Below are 26183 nucleotides of genomic sequence, written 5' to 3'. Positions count from 1 at the left end.
ATAATGGTGAGAAAAAAATAGTGGTTTTTTAAATTTTATGCACATAATCATACCCGTAAAAAAAACTAAAAAATTAAAAAGTATTATAGCACCAAAGGAACAAAGTAAGAGATTAATAATTTTAAGTACATTAATATATTTTTTGAAAAAAGGAAGAAAAAACTTTTATCTACGTAGTGGTCTGTCACAGTAATGAATAGTAATATAGTTTGCTTTCAATTCTTAACTTATGCAGATTTGTTAAGGACTTCATCAAATTTGATCTTTGCATATTCAAATTAAATAAATAGTATAGACAGATTTATCAACTTATCTTGACTCATAGTTGATTAAAAATAATTTTTATTAATTATAATTTTGAAAAATTTCTTTTACATGAAACAACAGATATGTAGTTTGGAAAAGTTTTAAACATAAGAGTAAGTCTGGAAGAGATTCATAAAAATCACATTTCACAGTAAATTCCAGAAATTGCAATACTGTCTTTGTTTCTTTGGAAACCATTCTAGTGGATCCCAGTGTCTCCACAGTATAAAAATTTTAAGTCCGAATAAAAACATATACAAATTGAAGTACAAAAAAATGGTAATGTAGAATGATGGATTTGAACTAATTCAAGTATTGCACTGCTATCATTGTTTAAATGCAAGAATATTTAATAACCAAGGGGTTGGAGGGGCTGCACATCCAGAGAAAGCTGAATGATTCTGAACTATTAGGAGTTAAATGAACACGTGTAGCTAACTTCACCTTAGTCCAGGACTGGCTGTGTAACTGGGAGTACTCTAACTTCAGTGTAGAATACAAAGTTTATTAAAGGGTAAGCAATAAAAATGTGTTAATTTGAAACATACATTATTAAAATTCAGCAATAACCTCAACAATTGTTTAGAACTTAGACCAAAGAAAGATTTTTGGTTTAGGAGTGTTTTATCACTGACATTGTTCACTATTGCCAGCGCCTGGTGATAATAAAAAACGGCTTTCAGTTGTTTGTGTCGTTGATTTAAATTCTGTACAGACAATGCACGTCCTTATTGCTTGCACCCAGGGCAGAGCTCTCCCACCCTCCTGCTGTTGCTATGCCACTGGTACATATTGTTATCATTTTGATAAAAGAAAGCTGCAGACCATCATATGTAATATGACTTCATTTTGTTGTAATTAAAGAAATATGTTTATATAAACATAGGAAAAAAATTTGTTAGGGTACCCATCAAACTATTAATGATACCAGGAAAAAGGATACTAGGGAAAGGATTTGGTGTGTATGTGGGGGGGGAACTATCTCTTTCTATTAGACTTGTATGAATCTGTGTGAATATAACTACGATGAGATATGATCATTGTTTTTCAAATGTGTTTTCATTAGAGGAATCCTTATTTCAAACTAAACCTTATGAAGAACCTCATTTATTGAACATAAAAGTGGAATTACTGTGTTTGAAGTGGTGATGTGTGCAGGTGATTATGATCTACAGTTAGCTCAGTATTTATAAAAGATTTTTCCTTATTTCTGAGAGTTCTTTTTAGTTGTAAACAAATTCATTGGCATGTTAGGCTAAGTCTTTGGATTTTATAACTTTCTCATGTATGAACTGGGATGTATCTAATGTTAGTATTGTTTCAGTGGAATTGAGGAAGTATTGTGGCACTCCTATAAGAGGTGGGACCTTTGCTGCTTCAGAGTAAGCAACAGTCCAGCTGCTTGTCATTCTATTCTAGTAAAGTTATGGTTGGCCAGACTACATTTCCTCACATTTTGGATAGATACACCCTAAGATAACCTTCGTTCCTGTTGGCTTAGAATACTTTTTAACTTTCTCCTAGGTGATATGTAAAATATAGCTAACTTGGGATTTTTCTGCTATTTTATACAATCAAACCTCATGTGTCTAGAAATCTTAGAAAATGAATTGTTCTATATAGCCAGGTTTACCACAAAGCTGAGATTTTTATCTTCTTTAAGCACAACACAGATCTTCCTTGAGTTACGATGGGGGTTACGTCCCATTAAATCCATCGTAAATTAAAAATATCCTAAGTCAAAAATGCATTTAATACACCTAACCTATGGGACATCATAGCTTAGCCTAACCTACCTTAAATGTTCTCAGAACACCTACATTAGCCTGCAGATGGGCAAAATCGTCTAACACAAACCCTATTTTATAATAAAGTGTTGAATATCTCATGTAGTTTATTGAATACTGTACTAAAAGTGAAAAATGGAATGGTTGTCTGGGTGCAGAATGGTAGTAAGTGTATCGGTTGTTTGCCCTAGTGATCGCGGGGCTGACTGGGGGCTGTGCGGCTCACTGTGCTGCCCAGCATCACGAGAGAGGATCGTACTGCATATCGCTAGTCTGGGAAAAGAGCAAAATTCAAAATTCGAAGTATGGTTTCTACTGAATGTGTATCATTTTTGCACCATCGTAAAGTGGAAAAATCCTAAGTCCAACCATCGTAAGTTGGGGACCGTCTGTACAACTTGAACCCTTTTGGATGGAAATCTTTAAAAATGTATTTCTTACTATTCTGGTTTTTACAAAAAAATTATTGAATGTTACAGATTAATTTTCTTTATGAATTAGGAATTATGAAAAATATACAATTTTACATTACAGTGAATATAGTGATATCCTCAGAGAATTAGAAAGAAAGAGAGTGTTTCTCTATTTCAAATGTGTGTTTTAAGGTTTCGTATTTGTCTTCTCCTTTACTCTAATGCTGATGCCTATCATTTCTTCCCCTCTCATTTATCAGCATTTCTTTTTCTAATTTGTGACTTTTAATGTGGTCTAGTTTTGGAAACCAGTTAACTAACCTGGTTAGAGTTGTATGTAAAGTAGATTCAGAATCAGAAGAGCTTTTCATGAATACTTCAATATTTGTAAATGGACTTTGTGGCATTAATTTTTTGATGACTTAAAGGTTAAGACCATATAGTTCTCAACTAGCTTTCAGATGGATGTTATTTCCAGGTAGATGAGTTTTATTTATATGTGAAGACTATAGTATTGTCAATAAATGAATGTGTAAGCTTCCCTTCCTTTTTTTCTTTACTAATTGTTGGCAAGAATGCAAGATTGCATCGCAGTTATTGTTATTAAAGGTGGGAGCCTAAGACAAGATAGATAAAGTGACTTCAAGAACTTCTTGATAAGAAAGCAAGACTAGGTTTTCAATTGGGATAGGGAGTAGTCAGCATTCAACTTCTTATCACCTGGACTGTGAGGCCAGGAAGTGACATGCCTAATGTGAAATACTACTTGGATGTTTATATCTTTAGTCATAATATTCTAAAACTACAAAATAGAGATACTGGTATTTGGCAACATCTTAATTAAAGTCTTTTCTTATAGCCAGGTGGTAAATAGTAGCATCATTAAGGAGGACTGAATTGAATAGGGGACTAGGAGAGGGAAGCTACTACTTTTGAGTTGCCTTTATTGTTTGAATTATTATAAGATTCTGTTGCTAAAATGATATTATTAAAATTAAAGAACAAAAAACTTATATTGAGGAGGATAAAAAGTGGTTTGATCTGCCTTCTAGATGCTTTGTTTACAATTTGTATAATACTGTTTACCTGTTATTAAGCACCATAGGCACTGAGCTAGGAACTTGACATGTGTTACCTTTGCTCTTCTTAAATATTATTTATGAATATAAAGTATTACTTTCCTCATTTTAAAGTCAAAGAAACTTTAACTTGCTCGGAGTTGTGCAACTGGTAACAAGTGAACCACAATTTGAAGCAAGGTTTATATGCCTCCCAAATCTTCATTTTTCTGCACTGAGCTGCACTGGGTAAAGTGCTGCCTGGTGGGAAATGGAATGAGGCTGTTGCCTTGTGGTACGAATCACAGGGTCAGCTGAGCCGATTATGCTGTTTCAATTAAGAAGAAAAGAATAATCTATTAAATAACATCTGAGTATGCATTTTAGTATTCTCTGTATTTATTAGAAATTAATATACAGCTAAAGCAAGATACCATTTTGAGGAACTTTATTTGCATTTTTCTTTTTTTTAAGTCTGACTATGGCTTTTCCTTTAGAATATAATAGTTTTTGCAAAAGTTCCATGAAAAAGAGTTTCATGAACTCTTCATGTTCTGTTCATCTTTTGGAGAATTACAATCTGTGAGCCTGCAAAGTTAAAAAGTATTTGTTTTGAGTTTTGTTTAACCTGCTTCACAAATTTATTGAATCAGCAAACCATGCCCCCCGCCCAACCCTCTTTCCCCACCACTGTAATGCCTGTTCAGATCCCAGGGGTCTGCGGGACATATCTTAGGGGAATGTTTGACTTTAACTCAAACTTCAGACTTACTTCAATCTCTTTTCACTTGAATAACCTCCATTCTTAGAAACTTCAGATCAGATTGGCAGAAAAAGCTCTTAGAATAGCCTTTTTTTTGTCTTGTGAAAGCGACTTTTAGCTACCTATGTAAAGCTTCCTCTGGAAAGATCTGGTTTGTACTTTGTGATAGAAAAGGCATAGGTTTGGGTGTCAGAAAGACCTGTTTGGATCCACAACTTAATAGCTGAGTGACCGTGGAGAAGTAAATTTTGTCCTTAAGCCTTCATTTCTTCATCTGTAAAATGAGAAGAATGTAATCTTATAAGAAGGATTTTTAGAAGTAGATGAGATATGCAAAACAACTAGCAGAAATATGCATTTCATAGAGACTTAGAGCATGGTGGCTTATCCAGCGCTTCATCCTGCTTCTCATCATGACTCAGATGAGAGAGAAAATAGAGCAGCAAGGACATTATGGGCGGCATAAAAGCCTGGTTTCCACCTTTTTCCTATTAGCTGTCTTTCTGGTGGCCAGCATCTGAGTTACCAGTATCTGAGTACACCAGGTGTCCCGTTTACATTAGAGCACTGGAATTAGTAATGACTTTAGGTGCTTTTCAGGTTTTTATGGTTTGTATCCGTCATGGTTTTTGCTTGTTTGTTTAATAGGACTTAGTTTGTATTAAAACTTAACTTCTAAAGACATGTATGTAGAATCTTTGAGGCAGGGATATAAAGTTATTTTTCATACTCTCTTTTTCTATTTAGCTCTTTGTTGTACATATTCAATGATAATTGAAATTATACTAAATTTATGCCTTTTTGCTTATATATTGTTTCATCTTTATTGTTGTTGTACTCAAATTTTTTCATCCTTAAATAGAAATATTAAGGAACATGTCAAGAAGAACTCAGATATTTGACATAGATGCTTTTGGTGTTTATTTGCTTTAAGGAATGGAACTGAACCAGAAGAGATTTCTTGAGTTCTTTGCCAGTGATTAATAATCTATGATTCTTTTTAATGCATCTAAAAAATATTATGTAAGGCATAATATTTAATAATGTAAAATTATGTAAGGCATGGGTTTTAATTTCTTATAGTGATGATTCTTTTGGCATATATTCTGTAAACTTGATTTAAGAATTATATGTAGTTAAATGCAATTTGAGGAGAAATAGATGAAAATTACTTTGTATTTGATATTGTCATTTAAAGATACTAGACATTTTTAAAATTTCAGAAATGTGAATATTCACGTTCAATCATAGTAAGAGAAGCCTTCACCTTAGACGTTTCTAATATGTCATGTTCTTGTTGGACATTAAAACTATAATGCAATTTTCTCATTATGACTTGCAAGCTGATTGCTATAGTAACGAAACATCAAGAGGTAAAGTTATGTGTCTCTTCTGCACAGAAAAGTAATTGTCTGGAAAATGTCATGTGACTTTCAAATTTTCTTTTCTCAGATTCATAATGACCATTTAATAGCTAGTGAAAAACAGCATATAATCCAGTGGGAGGATTTCATGAAAGAACAACACAACAGACAGTCTGAAGTGGATGAAGAGCACAGAAAAGCCATGGAGAGGCTTAAAGAACAATATGCTGAGATGGAGAAGGAACTAGCAAAATTTTCAACCTTTTAAGAACTTGAACCCCAACAATGACAAACTAATCAGAAAATATTTACTATCCCCCAAAAACTATCCCCATCAAACCATTTAGCCTCTGCTTCAAGCTTAGCAATATATTCAACGGCACTCTTATATCAGAAGAAAGAAACTTCTACTGGAGTCTTAATTAAATGTTTAATAAAAGAAGAGTGCTACATCTTTCCAGTTTTAAGTGCCTATATATGATTCTTTGAATGGGGAGGAGTAGGAGGGAAAATGGGATAAATGTACTCCTGTGTTAATCAGAATTGGTCTTCTTTTCCATTGATTATCTCAGAGAACTGTTAAGTATAGACTTCTTAAAGAGAAAAATAATTTAATTGATGTTATACAGGGTTAATATTAGTTTATTATTGTGGCTTAGAAGGCAGATATAATAGCTGCCTGTAATAGCCTCCTCAGCTATTGGAAGAATGTATAAAGTGTTATTCCATGAGTAATGTAGACAAAAACAACTGTCCTGGGAACAAAGATCACGTTTAAGAGAGGGGAGAGTCAAAACCTCGTCTTTGCTATGGCAAAGATGGCCGTGTTGGTCGTTGAACTGTGCATTGGGAAAGGTTACAGGTTTTGCAGTGCAGCATAATGCCCTGTGTTTCACTGGATGACAAGACACACTTGTTAAATTCTGTGGCCTTCTAGCACTTAATATTTTCAGCTTTTAAAACATGCTTAGAAGGAAAAGCTTACCAAAAATATAGTTGACTTTTAGCCTTTCCAAGAACCATAATCTTGCCCATAGTATTTACCTCATTTTTGTGTCTGTTTTGCTGTGGGTAAGCTTTGTAAGATAAATAATGTCTATATATGTTTCAAGTGTTTAATGAGTAATCAGCAAAATCTGCCAAGGAGTCCCTCTGGAACCATATAAAGATTCTGGCTCTGAATAAACCAGAAGTATTTGCCCACATGGCAAATGATCCATGTTAAATGTAAATCCTTTTTAGTGTTTGATGTCTGTTCTCATGAGCAGGTGTATTATGATGAAACATGTACCAATTCTGTCATCACTGTGATCTTTAAAAATCTGCGTTTAACAGTCTAATTGAGGAACTAAGTTGATTTTTTATTTGCCATAAACCAAGAAAATTAAATGCGATAATTTCAAGAGATTTATGGCAATTGAATTTGAGGTATGGATAAATCTTTCAAGTATTTTTTACTGCTCTTCAGTAAAGAAAGGCACAAGAAAGAAAATACCCAGCTCTCTCATGTTATCTCAGTGTTGCCAGTGCAGAAAAGTGACAATGCTTGCTTGTATAAATTTATGGCTTACTGTCAAAGCTTCATTCTTGGCTGCATGTTGAAAATGTGATTAAAGTTAATAGAGGAGATGAAATAAGTATTTGAGATTTCTTTCAATAACACTGAACTTCTGCCAACTTTCTCTGTCCGCTACTGTAGGCTTGACAGGTTCATCAATCATCCTCTGGTACCTGAACTAAAAAGAGCACTTGCTGACACTAAGGCATGTTGGAATTTTCTTAATTCTCTTTTAGTGGATGGAAAAAAAAACATACTTCCAAAAATATCCCACACATGAAAAGGGAGGGGAACCTTAAATGAAAATTCCCTTTGTACTGGAGGCAGTTTTTGGAATGCTGTTAATTGCCAGTGCACCATTGAACAGATGCTGTAACCAAGAAATCAGGACTGTGTGTGTGAGCGGGAATGTCTCTTAACTATGGTTACTCAGCTTGTGCAGCAAGATTTCTGATCATGTTTGTTCATCTCATATGAATAATAAATACTTTACCATATGAGCTTGTATATATTGCATAAGGATCTAAGGGACTTCTTAAACCAAAATGAATTGATGGGCTTTTTGAGCTTTAAACATTAAGATAATAAATTATTTCTTTGTAACTTTGTTAGCTGTTCAATATAACTTCTAAAAGAGATAGTTGGTTTGCCTTTTAATATTTTTAGTAGTGAACACTTTCATTTATATTTCCCAGTTTCCAAATCACTTTTGATATGTATTTTACTTATATATAAAAATTAACTATAGTAATTACATAATTTACACCATTTTTGCTGTTGTATCTCTGCTGTTGAGCAGACGTAATATGGGTTCTTTATAGCTCAGAGGATTATTTGTGATGAAATAAAATAATATTTTGTCATTTTAAAGTGCTGTATAAATATTTGTTTTTAAGTTCTAAGTATTTTCTATTTTTCATTATGATTTCTTTTTTGACTCACATGTGGGGTTTTTTTCATTTCCTACATGTAGATTTTTAAATTCTTATTGTTCTTATTTTTGATTTCTGCTTTAATTGGATTGTGGTCAGAGAATAAGTCCATATAAACTGATATGCTGAAATTTGTTGAGATTTGTCTTATGACCTAAAATATGGTCAGTTTTTGTAAATGTTTCATTAGTCTTTGAAAGTATGCATAATTTTCAGTTGTTGAGTGTCCATTAAACCAAACTTGTTAATTATTTTGTTCAAATTGTCTCTGTTTTACTGTTGTTTTTTATTCTACTTGATCTCTCAGATTCTGAGATGTGTTGAAATTTCCTGCTCTAGTGGATTTTCTAATTTCTCTCTGTAATTCTAACAATTTTTGTTTTATATATTTTGAAGCTTTGTTATTAGGTACATACAAATTTAGAATTGTTTAATCTTGCAAGTTTAGAATTGAATCTTATGTTTATAGTTATAGCCTCTATTTCTAAAAATGTGTTTATTTCATTTTATGTTGCTTTAAAATCTATGTTTTTAAAAAAAATATTTATATAGGCCGTACCAGCCGGTTAGTATTTGTATGGTATATATTTCTTTATCCTTCTGTTGGACCTTTCAGTTGTGTTTTAGATATGCCTCTTAAAAACTGTAACTAGATTTTTTTTCCTTTCTGTCTAATTATCTTTTAACTGGAGAGTTTAATTCATTTACATTTGTTGAAATTACAAACATAATCGAATTTATTTATACCATCTTATTGTGCTTTTTGTACCACTTTTTTCTGTTTCCTCACTGCCCTTGTTTTTTTTGCCTTCTTTCAGATTGATTGATTTAGTTGTGTTTTTTAATTTACTTTTCCTCTACTGGTTTAGAAGGTAAAAACTCATTTTTTATCTTTCAGTGCTTACCAAGAAATTTAATTTGCATAATTAACAAAATCTAAAGTTAATATCTTTACTCTCTTCCTAAACATTAGAGACTTTTGAACAAAGTCTGATTTCCTCCCCTCAACTTATAAATTGATGTCTAGAATTTTAGTTTTATGTTGGTCTAACTCCAAAAATAGTTATTTTATGCAGTCAATATTTGTTTAGATTTACCTACAAGTTTGCCATTTTATTATCTTTGAGAATTAGCTGGGTATGTAACTCTAGATTGACAGCTATTTTCTTTCAGTATTTAATGACATTATTCCACTATTTTCTTGCTTCCAGTGTTGCTTCTGAAATGACAGTTGTCAGTCTGATCAGGACTCCTTTGTAGCTACTGTCTTCTCTCTCTCTTTGGTGTTCTACAGTCAGTCATTGTTATACAGTGTGTCTAGCTGTGGATTTCTTTTCATTATCCTACTCAGATTCATTGAGTTTCTTGGATCTGAGAATTAGCGCCTTTCATAAATTCTGGAAAATTCTCAACTTTTATTTTTTTGAATATTTACCTCCCCCATTTTCTATTCTCTCCTTTAGGAAACCAAAGGACTTATGTTTTACATTGTACTCTGTTCTTAATATCTCTTTATCTCTGTTTCATATTTTCTATCTCTGTCTTGAATTCTGGATAAGTTCTTTAAGTCTTTTGTCCAGTTCACTAATTCTGTCTTCTCACTGTCTCTAACTTATTTAAGCTATCAAGTTGTTAATTAAGGTTATATTTTCTTCATTTTCAGAAGTATAGTTTGGTTCTTTCTCAAACTTTCCTGATCATTTGGGATAGTTCCATTATTCCCTCTTTTTCTTTTCCTTTTTTTTTTTTTTTTTCGGTGAGGAAGATTAGCCCTGATCTAACATCTGTTGCTGATCCTCCTCTTTTTGCTGAGGAAGATTGGCCCTGGGCTAACATCTGTGCCCATCTTCCTCCACCTTATATGTGGGACGCCTGCCTCAGCATGGCTTGATGAGCAGTGCATAGGTCCATGCCTGGGATCTGAACTGGTGTACCCTCGGCCGCCAAAGCGGAGTGCGTGAACCCAACCACTACACCACCAGGCCAGCCCCTCTTTTTCTTTTTTTAAACATATTAAATGTACTTATTTTATGTTCTATATATGATAATTTCAATATTTTTCTCTTTTTTGTGGATCTGAATCTACAGTTTGTTGTTTTGTCTGAAACAACAAGTTTATGGTGACTTGTTTTCTAATATGGTCAGTGATTTTTGATTGTGAGTTCATATTCCTCTGAACTTTATTTTGGGGAATTTTTTGTTGAAAGTATGTACCTACAGAGAAAATTTCTTTTTCTAGCACCACCACTTTGTTTCTTGTGGCACTACTAACCCTGGACCACTTCAAAGTCAATTTTCATCTTGGGTTTCCTGCTTCTCCCTCCCCTGTTCTTCTGTGCACGCGTGTGCACGCTCACACACACTTACAAGTAGGTGAGAATTTCATCCTCAAACATATGTGAATGTTGGGCTGTGATAAAGCGTTCCTAGAGGAGACCTTTTCCCCCTTCACAGCTCTGCCTTGAGTAAAGACGAAGAGAAATTTTAACTGTTTTCCTGGTTTGCTCACTAAGAGTGGTGCCCTTTGGGGGTTCACCAGCCCTGCTGCTCCTCCAGATCAGTCCTTGTTATCAACGGAATTGTGTCCCCCTCACATTCATACGTTGAAGCCCTGACTCCCAATGTGACTGCATTTAGAGATAGAGCCTTTACGAAGGTAATTAAGGTTAAATGAGGTCATGAGGATGGGACCCTAATCTGATAGCACTGGTGTCCTTATTCACAAGAAGAGGCAGAGATGACAGAACACTCTCCCCACACGCACACAGGGAAAAGGTCATGCGAGGACACAGCAAAATGATGGCCATCTGCAAACCAGGGAGAGAGGCCTCACCAGAGAGGGAATTTTCTGGCACCTTGACCTCGGACTTCTTGCCTCCAGAACTGTGAGAAAATAAATATTTTTGTTGTTTAAGCTACCCCATCTGTGGTATTTTGTAATGGCAGCCGTAGCACACTAATCCAGTCCCAGGCCATGATTCCTGTCCCCCATGCAGGCATGGCCCCTTAAAACTGGGGTCCTTCTAGGCTGTAGGGATGGGGAGATGCCTTTAGCACAATTAACAGTTCCAGAGTTAAATTACCCTATAGAATTGCACTTTTTCCTGATCTACCTTCAGTTGTTTTTGTTAATTTGCCATGAACTTAGCCATGAATGAAAAATGTAGTTAAATTTTTTTTCTGGCATTTCTGGTGTTCAGTAGCTAGTGAGGTTTCTCTTTACAGAAATGGCATGTTAGACAAGGATATGCTGTTTTTATTATATTAAAATTTCTCCCCAAAAGAACACGACCATATTCTAGTATAAAAGATGCCTTTTCTTTCAGTTATTGTGCCAAATATTTTCTATCCGATTGTTTCTTATTACTATCTGTGAGCTAATTTGTTTCTATTACTTCTATTGGATTCTTTCTTTTTACTATTTGTGAGCTAATGAAAGCAGGTAAAAGTACAGAAGTCTTGTTCTGAACCTGTGTAACTCTTATCTGAAGACTTCATTTTAGATTCCTGTTTTTTCTTTTTAGAACATTATTGTGGTTTGCGAAGATGTCCCAGGGCCCTATTATGGATATGTAGACAGAAGTACTAGATCTGTGGTATTAAACCCAAAATACTATGAAAATCAGGAGGAGTCACAAAAGCCTCTAAGATACATGGTGAATTCTCTTCTTTGCTCCTGTAACACATAGGCTGTCTATCTGAACACTTCCATTTACTTTCTGAACTGTTTCGTAATGTACATGTGTTTCAATATATTGGGTTCTGGTTGCCATTGCAAATTAAAAGGTGGAGAGTTTTATTGCTTTGGAATTTAGCATAATGACTGCCTTTCCTGAAATTCTACCCTAGGGGCTCTTTTTTGCCATTTGGGGCTATAAGTCTATATCTCAGGATGGAAAATACCAGAAAAATATTTTAAACATTATTCAGTCAAAATATTTGAAGCTACCATTATAGGAAATATATTTTCTAGTAGTTTGTTCTTAATCCTACAGAAAGGTTTTATAATTACTTCGTTAATTTTCAACTCCAATAAAATGTGAATATCAATAATTTATTGACTTAGTGCAACTCAAGGTCATACAATGAATGGAGGATCGAAATCAGTCGTATCGCTTACTGCCTGCTCTTCCTTGTTCTTCCCATTTTTTAATTTTAACTGCTAAAAACAGTGCTTTCTTGTGACTTCTGTCTGGCAACGTTAGCAAAGCAGTGTTTTCATATTTATGTTTCATAAGCAAGAGATAAGAAACTTAGATTTTCAAATGTGATGCACTCCACAGAGCAATACATTAATAAGTACACTAACATTTGATCCTCGCAAAAATTCAAGATTCAAATGATCTCTGAAGAAATAGTCAAAATCAGTTTAAGGTAAGTAAATACTCACACAATACTTATATTTGTATAACACAGCTTACAGTTTACAGTGTACTTCTATGTGCCTTAAATGTAATTTAATCTTACTTCATCCTTGTAACCAAGAGGTGCTCACTCTGTTCTTTTAGAGAAAGAGTAAATAGAAATACAGGGAATATCACATTTTGCTCACCTAATGTTGAGCTAGCCCAACACATCAGATAGAGTAACCAATACTTTTATGGTTTAAAAAAAAAAATTCCACAAATGATATCATGAAAATCCATAGTACAGTTGTATCCCCAAGTTTTTCTTGACAATCAGATAGTTTTTTTTAAAAAGAATGCTTCATGTACTACAAACATTAATGTCAATGTGTGAAATTTCAGTCTTCTAAAATGTTCTGAATTATTAAAGGTATATACTACTGTTTCGTGATTTATTGGGTGGTTAGGCTGTGCCACAGGATAAAATATAACATGAGTGCCACCCAGGGAAGAGACCAGTGGATGGTTCGAGATTGCTGAGAACAGTCAACGTGCACTGGGTTCAAGTGGTCCAGCGTTTACTTAAAGCAAGAGGAGAGAGAGATTGCACAGGATCCAGCCCCTTGCAATGCGTCCAGCCCCCATGGCCAGTAGATCCACTCTGTAGCCAACACAGGCAGTACTATACTTTTTAAAAATTGAAATGAATACAGAATATATGGTTTCCACCATTCCTTTGGAGTAATTGTCTTCCCCCCCTTAAACTTAAGAAGGAAAATCAAGTTTGTTTGAGACCAGGTGGGCATGGAAAAGTTAGCCTCCATAGAAATATTATCACCATTTATCAGTGAAAAATTTGACTGTGACAGAAGTCAATTGTCATCCTCAAATAGAGACAGTTTTACTTCTTCTCTAATATATATACAAAACCCTAAAGACTCCACCAAAAAACTGTTAGAAGTAATAAATTCAGTAAAGTTGCAGGATACAAAATCAACATAGAAGAATCTATTGGGTTTCTATACACAAACAGTGAACTATTAAGAAATTAAGAAAACAATCTCATTTTTTTTTTTTAAGTTTTATTTATTTATTTTTTCCCCCAAAGTCCCAGTAGATAGTTGTATGTCATAGTTGCACATCCTTCTAGCTGCTGTATGTGGGACACGGCCTCAGCATGGCCGGAGAAGCGGTGCGTCGGTTCGCGCCAGGGATCCGAACCCAGGCCGCCAGCAGCGGAGCGCATGCACTTAACCGCTAAGCCACGGGGCCGGCCCACAATCTCATTTCAATTGCATCTAAAAGAATAAAATAGCCAGGAATAAATTTAACCAAGGAGGTGCAAGATTTATACACTGAAGACTACAAGACATTGTTGAAAGAAACTGAAGACGAAACAAATAAATGGAAGATATTCTGTGTCCATGGATTGGAAGAATTAATGTTAAAATGTCCATAATACCCAATGGCATTTTTCACAGAAATAGAACAAACAATTCTAAAATTTGTATGGAACCACAAAAGACCCCAAATAGCCAAAGCAATCTTGAGAAAGAACAAAGCTGGAGGCATCACACTTCCTGATTTCAAACTATATTACATAGCTATAGAAATCAAAACAGAGGAGGGAGTCAAGATGGCGGCGTAGGCAGACCCTGAGCTCACCTCCTCCCGTGGACACAGCCAATTTACAACTACTCGTGGAAAAATTACCCCTGAGACAGAACTGAAAACTGGATAAGAGGAACTCCTGCAGCAGCAGACAGTCCTAGCTGCGGTAGAAGAGGCAGAGACTCCCTTCTGGAGAGGAAAAACGCCGCCGTCACAAGACGCCAGCTTCACGGCCGCCGGGAGCAGCGCACAGGTACGCAGCCTCCCTGGAGGCGCGGGGTCCTGAGCCGGGGAGCGCCCCCGCTGTGGGCATTTTGTGGACCCAGCACAATCGACACCAGCGGCATAATATCTGACTTTGCCTGCTACTAAAGCATTGGGGAGCACCCCCAGAAAACCCGGTTCACAAAGAAACTAAAACTGGCTCTTAAAGGGCCCGCGCACAAACTCACCTGTTCCAGAAAGCATCCTAAAATCACCAGAAAGAAAGGTGCACAGTGCTTTGGTGACAAGAGACTCACCTAATAGGCCCTGAGTGCATCTCGGTGAGGGGTGAGACCTCTCCAGGGACTGGGACATTGGCGGCGGCCATTGTTGTGGCCTGGTGTGAGCGTGCTGACACAGACGCCATTGGAGTTCTCCCTGAGGCCTGCTAGCCCAGGGTCTGCTCCACCCGCTAGAGCACCGATTTAATCCAGCTCAGCCAGGGCAGGCAGCCCACCCTAGAGACTGGCCCCACCCAACAACAAGCCCTCGGGCAACATGTGGGCCTGCATAGATTGGTGACTGGATTCTCTGCAGCCTGGCCATTGAGCCAACTTGAGCGGGCAGGGTGTGCACAAGGAGCGGTTGGAGAGTGTGGGGCAGTGGCGGAGTGTGTGGGGCTCCCGCCGTGGAGAGACTGGGTCCGCTTGGGGAGGTCGGGGCGCTCACACGGGGCAGGACTGTGTTGACTGTGTGTGTGGACCTGTGGGCAACAGGGCTTGTCAGCTGCAGAAGACTTGTGCTTCTCAAAGACCCACATAGGAGGTTTGCCCCACCTTCCAAAGCCTGAAACAATTGGGTGCTCCTGTGCCTGAGGCCAGCTCCACCCAGCTGCAATCCTCAGAGAGCTGACAAGAGACCTAATAGGCTAGAGGCTTGCAGCAATTGTAAGGCCCTGAGCCTAACAACCTGCCACACTGGGGGCCTACTCAGTTAAAAGAAATACTGCAACACAAATGTGGTATTAGAACTTACAGCCAACTGTGCTGGGGCTCCCCACACCTGGTAAAGAGACTGAAGGGCCCACAACAACTACAAGCAGCTGAGTATTACAACAGCTGGCCAGGAGCATAACTCAGCCTCCCTGGGCACCTATAGGGAGAGCTAACAGGCCACAATAGAGGGACACATGTAGCCCACATAGGGGCCACCCCTGGAACATTGAGAACTGAGGGAAGCACACTGGAAGCCTCCTAAGGCATCACATACATAAGGTCACCTATCCAAGAGCAGGAGACGTAGCTGACCTACCTAATACATAGACACAAGCACAGGGAAAGAGGCAAAATGAGGAGGCAAAAGAATACATTCCAAGTAAGGGAACAGGACAAAACCCCAGAAAAGGAACTAAGTGAAACAGAAATGAGCAACCTACCTGACAGAGAGTTCAAACAAAGAGTGTTAAGGATGCTCACTGATCTGGGGAGAAGAATAGATGAACTCAGTGAGAATGTCAACAAAGAAATGGAAGATATAAAAAAGAACCAATCAGAAATGAAGAATACAATACTGGAAATGAAAAATTCGTTAGAGGGACTCAAAAACAGAGTAGAGGATACAGAAGAACGGATCTGTGAGCTGGAAGAAAGACTAGAAGAAATTACCCAAGGTGAACAGGTAAAAGAGAAAAGAATTAAAAAGAGTGAGGACAGTCTAAGGGACCTCTGGGACAACATCAAGCGCACTAACACCCGTGTTATAGGTGTCCCAGAAGGAGAAGAGCGAGACAAGGGGGCAGAGAATCTATTTCAAGAAATAATAGATGAAAACTTCCCTAACCTAAGGAAGGAAACAGACATCCAGGTACAGGAAGCACAGAGAGCCCCAAACAAGATAAACCCAAAGAGGCCCACACCAAGACACATCATAATCAAAATGTCCAGAATCAAGGATAAAGAGAGAATCCTAAAAGCTGCAAGAGAATGTCAAGTTACATACAAAGGAAACCCCATAAGGCTATCAGCTGACTTCTCAGCAGAAACCTTACAGGCTAGAAGAGAATGGCACGATATATTTAAAGTGCTAAAAGGAAAAAACTTACAGCCAAGAATACTCTACCCAGCAAGGTTATCATTCAAAATGGAAGGAGAGATCAAAATTTTCCCAGATAAGCAAAAATTAAAGGAGTTTGTCACCAAGAAACCAGTGCTACAAGAAATGTTAAAGGGACTGATTTAAGGGGAAAAGAGAAGACCACAAATAGGAAAAATTATCTTTTTCCATGATTAGAACATAATGGATACAAATGCACAAAAAAGAGGTTAGATATGATATCAAAAACATAAAAGGAGGGAGGAGGGGAGTTAAAGAGTACAGCTTTCAGACAGAGGTCAAACTAAAGTGACCATCAATTCTGTATAGAAGAAGTAAGGAACAGAGAAGGACTACTAAAACACTGAGGGAAAAAAAAAAAAAAAGTTAAAAAATGGCAGTAAGTACATACTTATCAATAGCTACTTTAAACGTCAATGGATGGGCCGGCCCGGTGGCGCAAGCGGTTAAGTGCACGCGCTCTGCTGCGGCGGCCCGGGGTTCACTGGTTCGGGTCCCGGGCATGCACCGATGCACTGCTTGGCAAGCCATGCTGTGGCGGCGTCCCATATAAAGTGGAGGAAGATGGGCACAGATGTTAGCCCAGGGCCGTCTTCCTCAGCAAAAAAAAGAGGAGGGTTGGCGGATGTTAGCACAGGGCTGATCTCCTCACACAAAAAAATAAATAAATAAATAAAAAAAACGTCAATGGACTAAATGCTCCAATTAAAAGGCATAGGGTGGCTGACTGGATAAAAAAACAAGACCCATATATATGCTGCATACAAGAGACACGCTTCAGACCTAAAGACACTCACAAACTGAAAGTGAAGGGATGGAAAAAGATACTCCACGCAAATGGCAATGAAAAGAAAGCTGGGGTAGCAGTACTCATATCAGACAAAATAGACTTTAAAACAAAAACTGTAAAAAGAGACAAAGAAGGGCATTACATAATGATCAAGAGAACAATCCAAGAAGAGGATATAACACTTGTAAATATCTATGCACCCAATGTAGGTGCACCTAAATATATAAAGCAATTATTAACAGACATAAAAAGAGAAATAGACAGTAACACAATAATAGTAGGGGACTTTAACACTCCACTTACACCAACGGATAGATCATCCAAACAGAAGATCAATAAGGAAACATTGGCCTTAAACGACACATTAGAACAGATGGACCTGGTAGATATATACAGAGCATTCCATCCAAAAACCGAAGAATACATGTTCTTTTCAAATGCACATGGAACATTCTCCAGGATTGATCACATATTAGGCCACAAAACAAGTCTCCATGAATTTAAGAAGATTGAAATAATACCAAGCATCTTTTCTGACCACAACGGTATGAAACTAGAAATCAACCATGGAAAGAAAATCAGAAAAGCCACAAATACATGGAGATTAAACAAAATGCTACTGAACAATGACTGGGTTAACAAAGAAATCAAAGAAGAAATCAAGAAATACCTAGAGACAAATGAAAATGAAAATACGACATGCCAGAATTTATGGGATACAGCAAAAGCGGTTCTAAGAGGGAAGTATATAGCGATACAGGCCTATCTCAACAAACAAGAAAAATCTCAAATAAACAATTTAACAATGCACCTAAAGGAACTGGAAAAAGAAGAACAAACAAAGCCCAAAATCAGTAGAAGAAGGGAAATAATAAAAATCAGAGCAGAAATAAATGAAATAGAGACCAAAAACAATAGAAAAAATTAATAAAACCAAGAGCTGGTTCTTTGAAAAGATCAACAAAATAGACAAACCTTTAGCTAGACTCACCAAGAATAAAAGAGAGAAGGCACAAATAAGTAAAATCAGAAATGAAAGAGGAGAGGTTACAACAGACACCTCAGAAATACAAAAGATTATAAGAGAATACTATGAAAAGCTATATGCCAACCAATTCGACAATATGGAAGAAATGGATAAATTCTTAGAATCATACAACCTTCCAAAACTGGATCAAGAAGAAGTAGAGAATTTGAATAGACCAATCACCAGTAAGGAGATAGAAACAGTAATCACAAACCTGCCCAAAAATAAAAGTCCAGGACCAGACGGCTTCCCTGGTGAATTCTACCAAACATTCAAAGAAGACTTAATACCTATCCTTCTCAAACTCTTCCAAAAAATTGAGGAGGGGAAGCTCCTAACTCATTCTCTGAAGCTGACATTCCCCTGATACCAAAACCAGACAAGGACAACACAAAAAAAGAAAATTACAGGCCCATATCACTGATGAACATCGATGCGAAAATCCTCAACAAAATACTAGCAAATCGCATACAACAATACGTTAAAAAGATTATACACCATGATCAAGTGGGATTTATTCCAGGTATGCAGGGATGGTTTAACATTCGCAAATCAATCAACGTAATACACCACATTAATAAAATGAAGAACAAAAATCACATGATCATCTCAATAGATGCAGAGAAAGCATTTGACAAGATACAGCATCCATTTATGATAAAAACTCTGAATAAAATGGGTATAGAAGGAAAGTACCTCAACATAATAAAGACCATATATGAGAAACCCACAGCTAATGTCATCCTCAATGGTGAAAAACTGAAAGCTATCCCTCTAAGAACAGGAACCAGACAAGGATGCCCACTGTCACCACTCCTATTTAACATAGTATTGGAAGTCCTAGCCAGAGCAATCAGGCAAGAGAAAGAAATAAAAGGGATCCAAATTGGAAAGGAAGAAGTGAAACTGTCACTATTTGCAGATGACATGATTTTGTATATAGAAAACCCTAAAGAATCCACCAGAAAGTTTTTAGAAGTAATAAAAGAATATGGTAAAGTTGCAGGATACAAAATCAACATACAAAAATCAGTTGCATTTCTGTACACTAACAACGAAGTAGCAGAAAGAGAAATTAAGAATACCATCCCATTTACAATTGCAACAAAAAGAATAAAATACCTAGGAATAAACTTAACAAAAGAGGTGAAAGATCTGTACACGAAAACTATAAAACATTTCTGAAAGAAATTGAAGAAGACACAAAGAAATGGAAAGATATTCCGTGCTCTTGGATTGGAAGAATTAACATAGTTAAGATGTCCATACTTCCTAAAGCCATCTATAGATTCAATGCAATCCCTATCAAAGTTCCAACAACATTTTTCACAGAAATAGAACAAAGAATCCTAAAATTTATATGGAACAACAAAAGACCCCGAATAGCTAAAGGAATCCTGAGAAAAAAGAACAAAGCTGGAGGTATCACACTCCCTGATTTCAAAATATACTACAAAGCTATAGTAACCAAAACAGCATGGTACTGGCACAAAAACAGACACACAGATCAATGGAATAGAATCGAAAGCCCAGAAATAAACCCACACATCTATGGACAGCTAATCTTTGACAAAGGAGCCAAGAACATACAATGGGGAAAAGAAAGTCTCTTCAACAAATGGTGTTGGGAAAACTGGATAGCCACATGCAAAAAAATGAAAGTAGACCCTTACCTTACACCATGCACAAAAATTAACGCCAAATGGATTAAAGACTTGAATGTAAGACCTGAAACTATGAAACTTCTAGAAGAAAACATAGGCAGTACGCTCTTCCACATCAGTCTTAGCAACATCTTTTCAAACACCACATCTGACCGGGCAAGAGAAACAATAGAAAAAATAAACAAATGGGACTACATCAAACTAAAAAGCTTCTGCACAGCAAAGGAAACCATCAACAAAACGAAAAGACAACCTAACAATTGGGAGAAGATATTTGCAAACCATACATCTGATAAGGGCTTAATCTCCAAAATATATAAAGAACTCATGCATCTCAACAACAAAAAAACTACCAACCCAATTAAAAAATGGGCAAAAGACCTGAACAGACATTTCTCCAAAGAAGATATACAGATGGCCAACAGACACATGAAAAGATGTTCAAAATCACTAACTATCAGGGAAATGCAAATCAAAACTACAATGAGATATCACTTCACGCCCGTCAGAATGGCTATAATTAACAAGACAGGAAACAACATGTGTTGGAGAGGATGTGGAGAGAAGGGAACTCTCATACACTGCTGGTGGGAGTGCAAACTGGTGCAGCCACTATGGAAAACAGTATGGAGATTCCTCAAAAAAGCAAGGATAGAACTACCATATGATCCAGCTATTCCACTGTTGGGTATTTATCCAAAGAACTTGAAAACACCAATTTGCAAAGGTACATGCACCCCTGTGTTCATTGCAGCATTATTCACAATAGCCAAGACTTGGAAGCAACCTAAGTGCCCATCAAGGGACGAATGGATAAAGAAGATGTGGTATATATACACAATGGAATACTACTCAGCCATAAGAAACAATGAAATCCAGCCATTTGTGACAACATGGATGGACATTGAGGGTATTATGCAAAGTGAAATAAGTCAGAGGGAGAAGGTCAAATACCGTATGATTTCCTTCATTAAGTAGTAGATAATAACAACAATAAACAAACACATAGGGACAGAGATTGGATTGGTGGTTACCAGAGGGGAAGGGGGGAGGGAGGAGGGTGAAGGGGATGATTCGGTACATGTGTGTGGTGATGGGTTGTAATTGGTATTTTGGTGGTGAACATCATGTGGTCCATGCAGAAGTAGAAGTATAATGATGTACACCTGAAATTTTTACAATGTTATAAACCAATGTTACTGCAATAAACAAAAAATTAAAAATAAAATAAATAAATAAATAAAGAAAGAAATCAAAACAGTATGGTACTGGCATAAAAACAGACACATAGACCAACGGAACAGGTTAGAGAGTCAAGAAATAAACCCACAAATATATGGTCTGTTAACTTATGACAAAAGAGCCAAGAATATGTAATGGGGAAAGGACAGTTTCTTCAATAAATGGTGTTGGGAACGCTGGACCCCTATCTTACACCATGCACAAAAACCAACTCAAAATGGATTAAAAACTTGAAGGTAAGCACTGAAACCATAAAACTCCTAGAAGAGAACATAGAGGGTAAGCTCCTTGACAACGATTTTTTGAATCTGACACCAAAAGTAAAAGCAACCAAAGCAAAACTAAACAAGTTGGGACTACATCCAACTAAAAAGCTGCTGCACAGCCAAGGAAACCATCAACAGAATGAAAAGCCAACCTACAGAATGGGAGGAAATGTTTGCAAATCATATATATCCGATAAGGTGTTAATATTCAAAAAATTCAAAGAACTTGTATAACTCAATCGTAAAAAACCAGTCTGATTAAAAAATGGGCAAAGGAACTGAATAGACATTCTTCCAAAGAAGACATAGAGATGGCTGAAGGGTACATGAAAAGGTGCTCAACATCACTAATCATCAGAGAACTGCAAATCAAAACCACAGTGAGACACCACCTCACACCTGTTAGAATGGCTGTCATCAAAGGGCAAGAGATAACAAGTGTCGGCATGTAGAGAAACGGGAACCCTTGTGCACTGTTGGTGGGAATATAAATTTGTGCAACCACTGTGGAAAACAGTATGGAGATTCCTCAAAAAATTAAAAATGAGACTACCATATGATCCAGCAATTCCACTTTTGAGTATATATCCATAGGAAACGAAATCACTATCTGGAAGAGATATCTGCCCCCCCATGTTTATTACAGCATTAGTTACAATAGCCAAGACATGGAAACAACCTAAGTGTCTTATGGATGGATGAATGGATAAAGAAAATGTGATATAGATATATATGCAATGGAATATTATTCAGCCATAGAAAAGAAGGAAATCCTGCCATTCGTGACAACATGGATGGAACTTGAGGGCATTATACTAAGTGAAATAAGATGGATGCTGTGTGATCTCACTTGTATGTAGAATCGAAAACAACAACAACAAAAAACCAAACTCATAGAAACAGAGAACAGATTGGTGGTTGCCAAAGGTGGCGAGGGTGGGGAGGGTGGATGAAATGAGTGAAGGTGGTTCAAAAGGTACAAACTCCAGTTAAAAGATATAATGACTTCCAGGAAGGTAATGTGCAGCATGGTGACTATAGTTAACAATACTGTATTGTGTATTTGAAAGTTGCTAAGACAATTCATCTTAAAAGTTCTCATCACAAGAAAAAAATTTGTAACTATGTGAGGTGTTGGATATTAACTGAACTTACTGTGGTAATCATTTCACAGTATATACATATATCAAATCACCATGTTGTACACCTTTAACTAGTACAATGTTATATGTCAATTTTATCTCAATAAAACTGGGGGAAAAGTGTAGGAAGTCAGCTTGATTGTGTTTTAAAGTTTCTCTGTTACTACATAGATCTAATTCTTGACTTTTATGAAATTGCCCATATTGCTAAAATTACAGTTCTGCAAAGAAATAATTCTGTAAATGTTTTTAAGTTTGAATATAATGCGTTCCCTACAAATAAAATTTGTAGAGAATTTGAAAAGAAAGCCACAAGTTAAATCATTTTTTTAAAAACTTCATATACTCAGAAATGCTTCAGCAACTTTTTTGTAAATATATCTTTTTTTATTGATGTTTTAATAGTTTATAACATTGTGAAATTTTGGGTTGTACATTTTTGTTTGTCCATCACCATATATATGTCTCCCTTCACCCCTTGTGCCCACCCCCTACCCCCATTGCCCCTGGTAACCACAATACAGTTTTCTCTGTCCATGTGTTGGTTTATATTCCACATATGAGTGAGATCGTACAATGTTTGTCTTTCTCTTTATGGCTTATTTTGCTTAACATAATACCCTCCAGGCCCATCCATGTTGTTGCAAATGGGACGATTTTGTCTTTTTTTATGGCTGAGTAGTATTCCATTGTATATATATACCACATCTTCTTGATCCAATCATCAGTCGAGGGACATTTAGGTTGCTTCCACTTCTTGGCTATAGTGAATAATGCTGCAGTGAACATAGGGGTGCATAAGCCTCTTTGGATTGTTGATTTCAGGTTCGTTGGATAGATTCCCAGTAATGGGATAGCTGGATCGTAGGGTATTTCTATTTTTAATTCTTTGAGGAATCTCCATACCATTTTCCATAGAGGCTGTACCAGTTTGCATTCCCACCAGCTGTGTATGAGGGTTCCCGTTTCTCCACGTCCTCTCCAACATTTGTTGTTTTTTGTCTTGGTGATTATAGCCGTTCTAACAGGCGTGAGGTGATATCTTAGTGTTGTTTTGATTTGCATTTCCTTGATGATTAGTGATGTGGAACATCTTTTCATGTGCCTATTGGCCATCTGTATATCTTCTTTGGAGAAGTGTCTGTTCATTTCCTCTGCCCATTTTTTGATCGGGTTGTTTGTTTTTTTGTTGTTCAGTTGTGTGAGTTCTTTATATATAATGGAGATTAACCCCTTGTCAGATATATGTTTTGCAAATATTCTCCCAGCTCGTGGGTTGTAAATATATCTTTTTAAACAAAATAGTTCATAAAATTACAGTGAGATCATTGTCACACAAAAAAAGAAAAATCTTATGTAGTTAATTATATATTAAACAAATTTGTTTTAAAAATAATTATACATCAAATAAATAATTTCTTATAATGAAAAACAATATTTAATTTTACTAAGAAATTTTGATGCTAAAGAATCTGTTCTTCATTTGAAATCTAAAATATATAGCTAAAAACCAGCAGGTGTCACTGTGATAACAGATTTTTTTTCCCCTCTGTCTAAGCAGTTCTGTGTAGATGGGTGCATACCATCTATGAACAAAGATGTGTAAGAGATAAGGATTTAAGTTATATCAATGAACAAAAGTACCAAAATGTAGGAAAACATGTACAGTATCCCTGGAGAGTTAGGAGTACTTTTGAGAATTGTATTTTTTCCTAATTTTCTTCATGTCTCAAACATACAGATTCTTTCACTATGTAATTGATGTGAGAATTTTATTAACAGCAAAAGTACAGTAAAAACCCCCTGGTGATGTTTTGGACTTTATATTGAAGTATAGAAAATATATAGTTCATTAGGTTGCAACTTGTATAACCAAATCAAATCAAGAAACAGAGCATTCCCAGTAATGTTTTTAAATGGATTTTGAAAAACCCTTGGTCCTTTCCTCCAAATTAAGGTAGAGTTAACAATTTATAAATTAATTTTTAGAGACAAAAATATGTAATTGGTGGAAAATAATAAGAATTAAAAAGCTACTTGTCAGGGTGTTTTTTTCCCACCTAGTATGGAAGCCAAAGTAGAATCTAATAAATATTTATTCATTGGAGTGTTGTGCTGTGTCTGGATTCTATTCTGAGAGAAATATTGTCAATAATAGCGCTCCGTCTTAATGGAATTTATAATTGAGTTGTGCACATGTAATAATAAAATAGGAAAACCAAGACCATAATATTACGTAGTATCATATCAAAGGCTATGATATACCAAGCAAGCAGTTTATGATTAAAATAAGTGAATTCCAAGTAGGAGCTATGTTTGTGAATTGTGATGAGAATCATTAGTAATAAAGATAAAACTTGAATTCAGTAGGATTTAGAGAATGAAAAGGGTGGCAAAATATCTGGTTCAGTTCAGTTCAGTAGGCATATATGAAGCACCTGTATTCCAGCCACTTTGTATTTCTAGATAGATACTAGGGATAAGAAAGTGAATAAAGCTTGGTTTCTGCCCTCATTTATCAAAAACACAGATGGAAATACTGGCAAATTCAAATGATAATTAATAGACTTCTTTGGTGTGAAAACGGTGGTAGATAAGACTGGAAATTGGAAAGTGCACTGGTTTGAAAGTCAGAAGACCTACGTTTTAGTCATGCTTCTGTCACTAAATTTACACAGGGACTTAAACACATCACTTAGGCGATTTTCACATCAGTTCCAACTTTAGTAATTTGTGCTTATCCTGCAGGTAAAGAGATTATTCAGGTAAGTGGCACCATGCAAGTGTTACAGGAAGGTTGCTCTATAGACTCAGATGTATGACTGATAGAGGAAATTACTACCCTGCATGTGGATTTTTGAGAATGTAGCTGAAAATAGCAATTCCTAGTCTAGACAGGGCAGGATGGAGATGAAGAGCTTGGTTTGGAATTTACGATCGTGGGAAGTTTTAACATCCATATACAGATAAGTCTATGTACTGTTTACATTACTCATGACAATTACTAGCACAGCTTCAGATTTAGATAATCGGCCCTATTGCCTTTTTGTATCTATTCATAATTGTTAGCCCAAGTGACTGAATTTTTGCTTTTGAGAACACCAATCACTATAAATTAGGAAAATCAAAAAGATATTAAGATATCAAAAAGATATCTTTGTCTTTCAGATAAATATTTTGCTTTTATATAATTACTGAGAAAATACCATGGGGTTTTATTAAGCAGCTACCCCTATTTAAGGATTTCCCATTTCCTTTCCTAGAAGACTAAATTGTTCAAGGACAAAGAATGTGTTTTATATCCCATGCTTAGCACATGTGCTGATTATGTATTAAAAAAGGAAAGTTCTGACCACATTATAAGGCTAGTTGTGAGTTTGATTAAGGAAGATTTGAATTATCCTTGCTATTTACGTTACATTTGTGTTTTACAGTGATTGCAGATGAAGATAAAGACCAGATGAATGTGTTCCATTATTTTTAGTCTACATCATCAGGTTTCTAGTCTATCATTACCTAATTTAAAATATTTGCCATTTCTCTCAAGAAAGCTTTTAAGGTAAACTATATACTGTGAAAATATAAACTTGAAATCTTA

The 26183-nt window shown here is 36.2% G+C and overlaps 1 protein-coding gene across 4 annotated transcripts in view; it reads left to right on the top strand.

Annotated features, from left to right (window-relative positions):
- The window catches only part of BLOC1S5 (biogenesis of lysosomal organelles complex 1 subunit 5), an 89963-nt gene that overhangs the window by 38603 nt on the left and 25177 nt on the right, over positions 1-26183 (top strand). Inside the window, exon 5 of one of the 4 annotated variants that reach the window (XM_087437970.1) lies at positions 5780-8446. The exons of the other annotated variants lie outside the window; for them this stretch is intronic. Coding sequence (XP_087294096.1) covers positions 5780-5959 — 180 coding nt within the window. The 3' untranslated portion in view covers positions 5960-8446. Of the gene's footprint in view, positions 1-5779; positions 8447-26183 lie in introns of those variants that run through there. 4 annotated transcript variants of the gene reach the window in all.

The sequence above is a fragment of the Ceratotherium simum genome, chromosome 13 (genome assembly GCF_057802395.1).
Source record: "Ceratotherium simum simum isolate JZ-2026a chromosome 13, ASM5780239v1, whole genome shotgun sequence".
Classification (NCBI taxonomy): Eukaryota; Metazoa; Chordata; class Mammalia; order Perissodactyla; family Rhinocerotidae; genus Ceratotherium; species Ceratotherium simum.
This window is presented reverse-complemented; position numbering and strand designations above follow the sequence as displayed.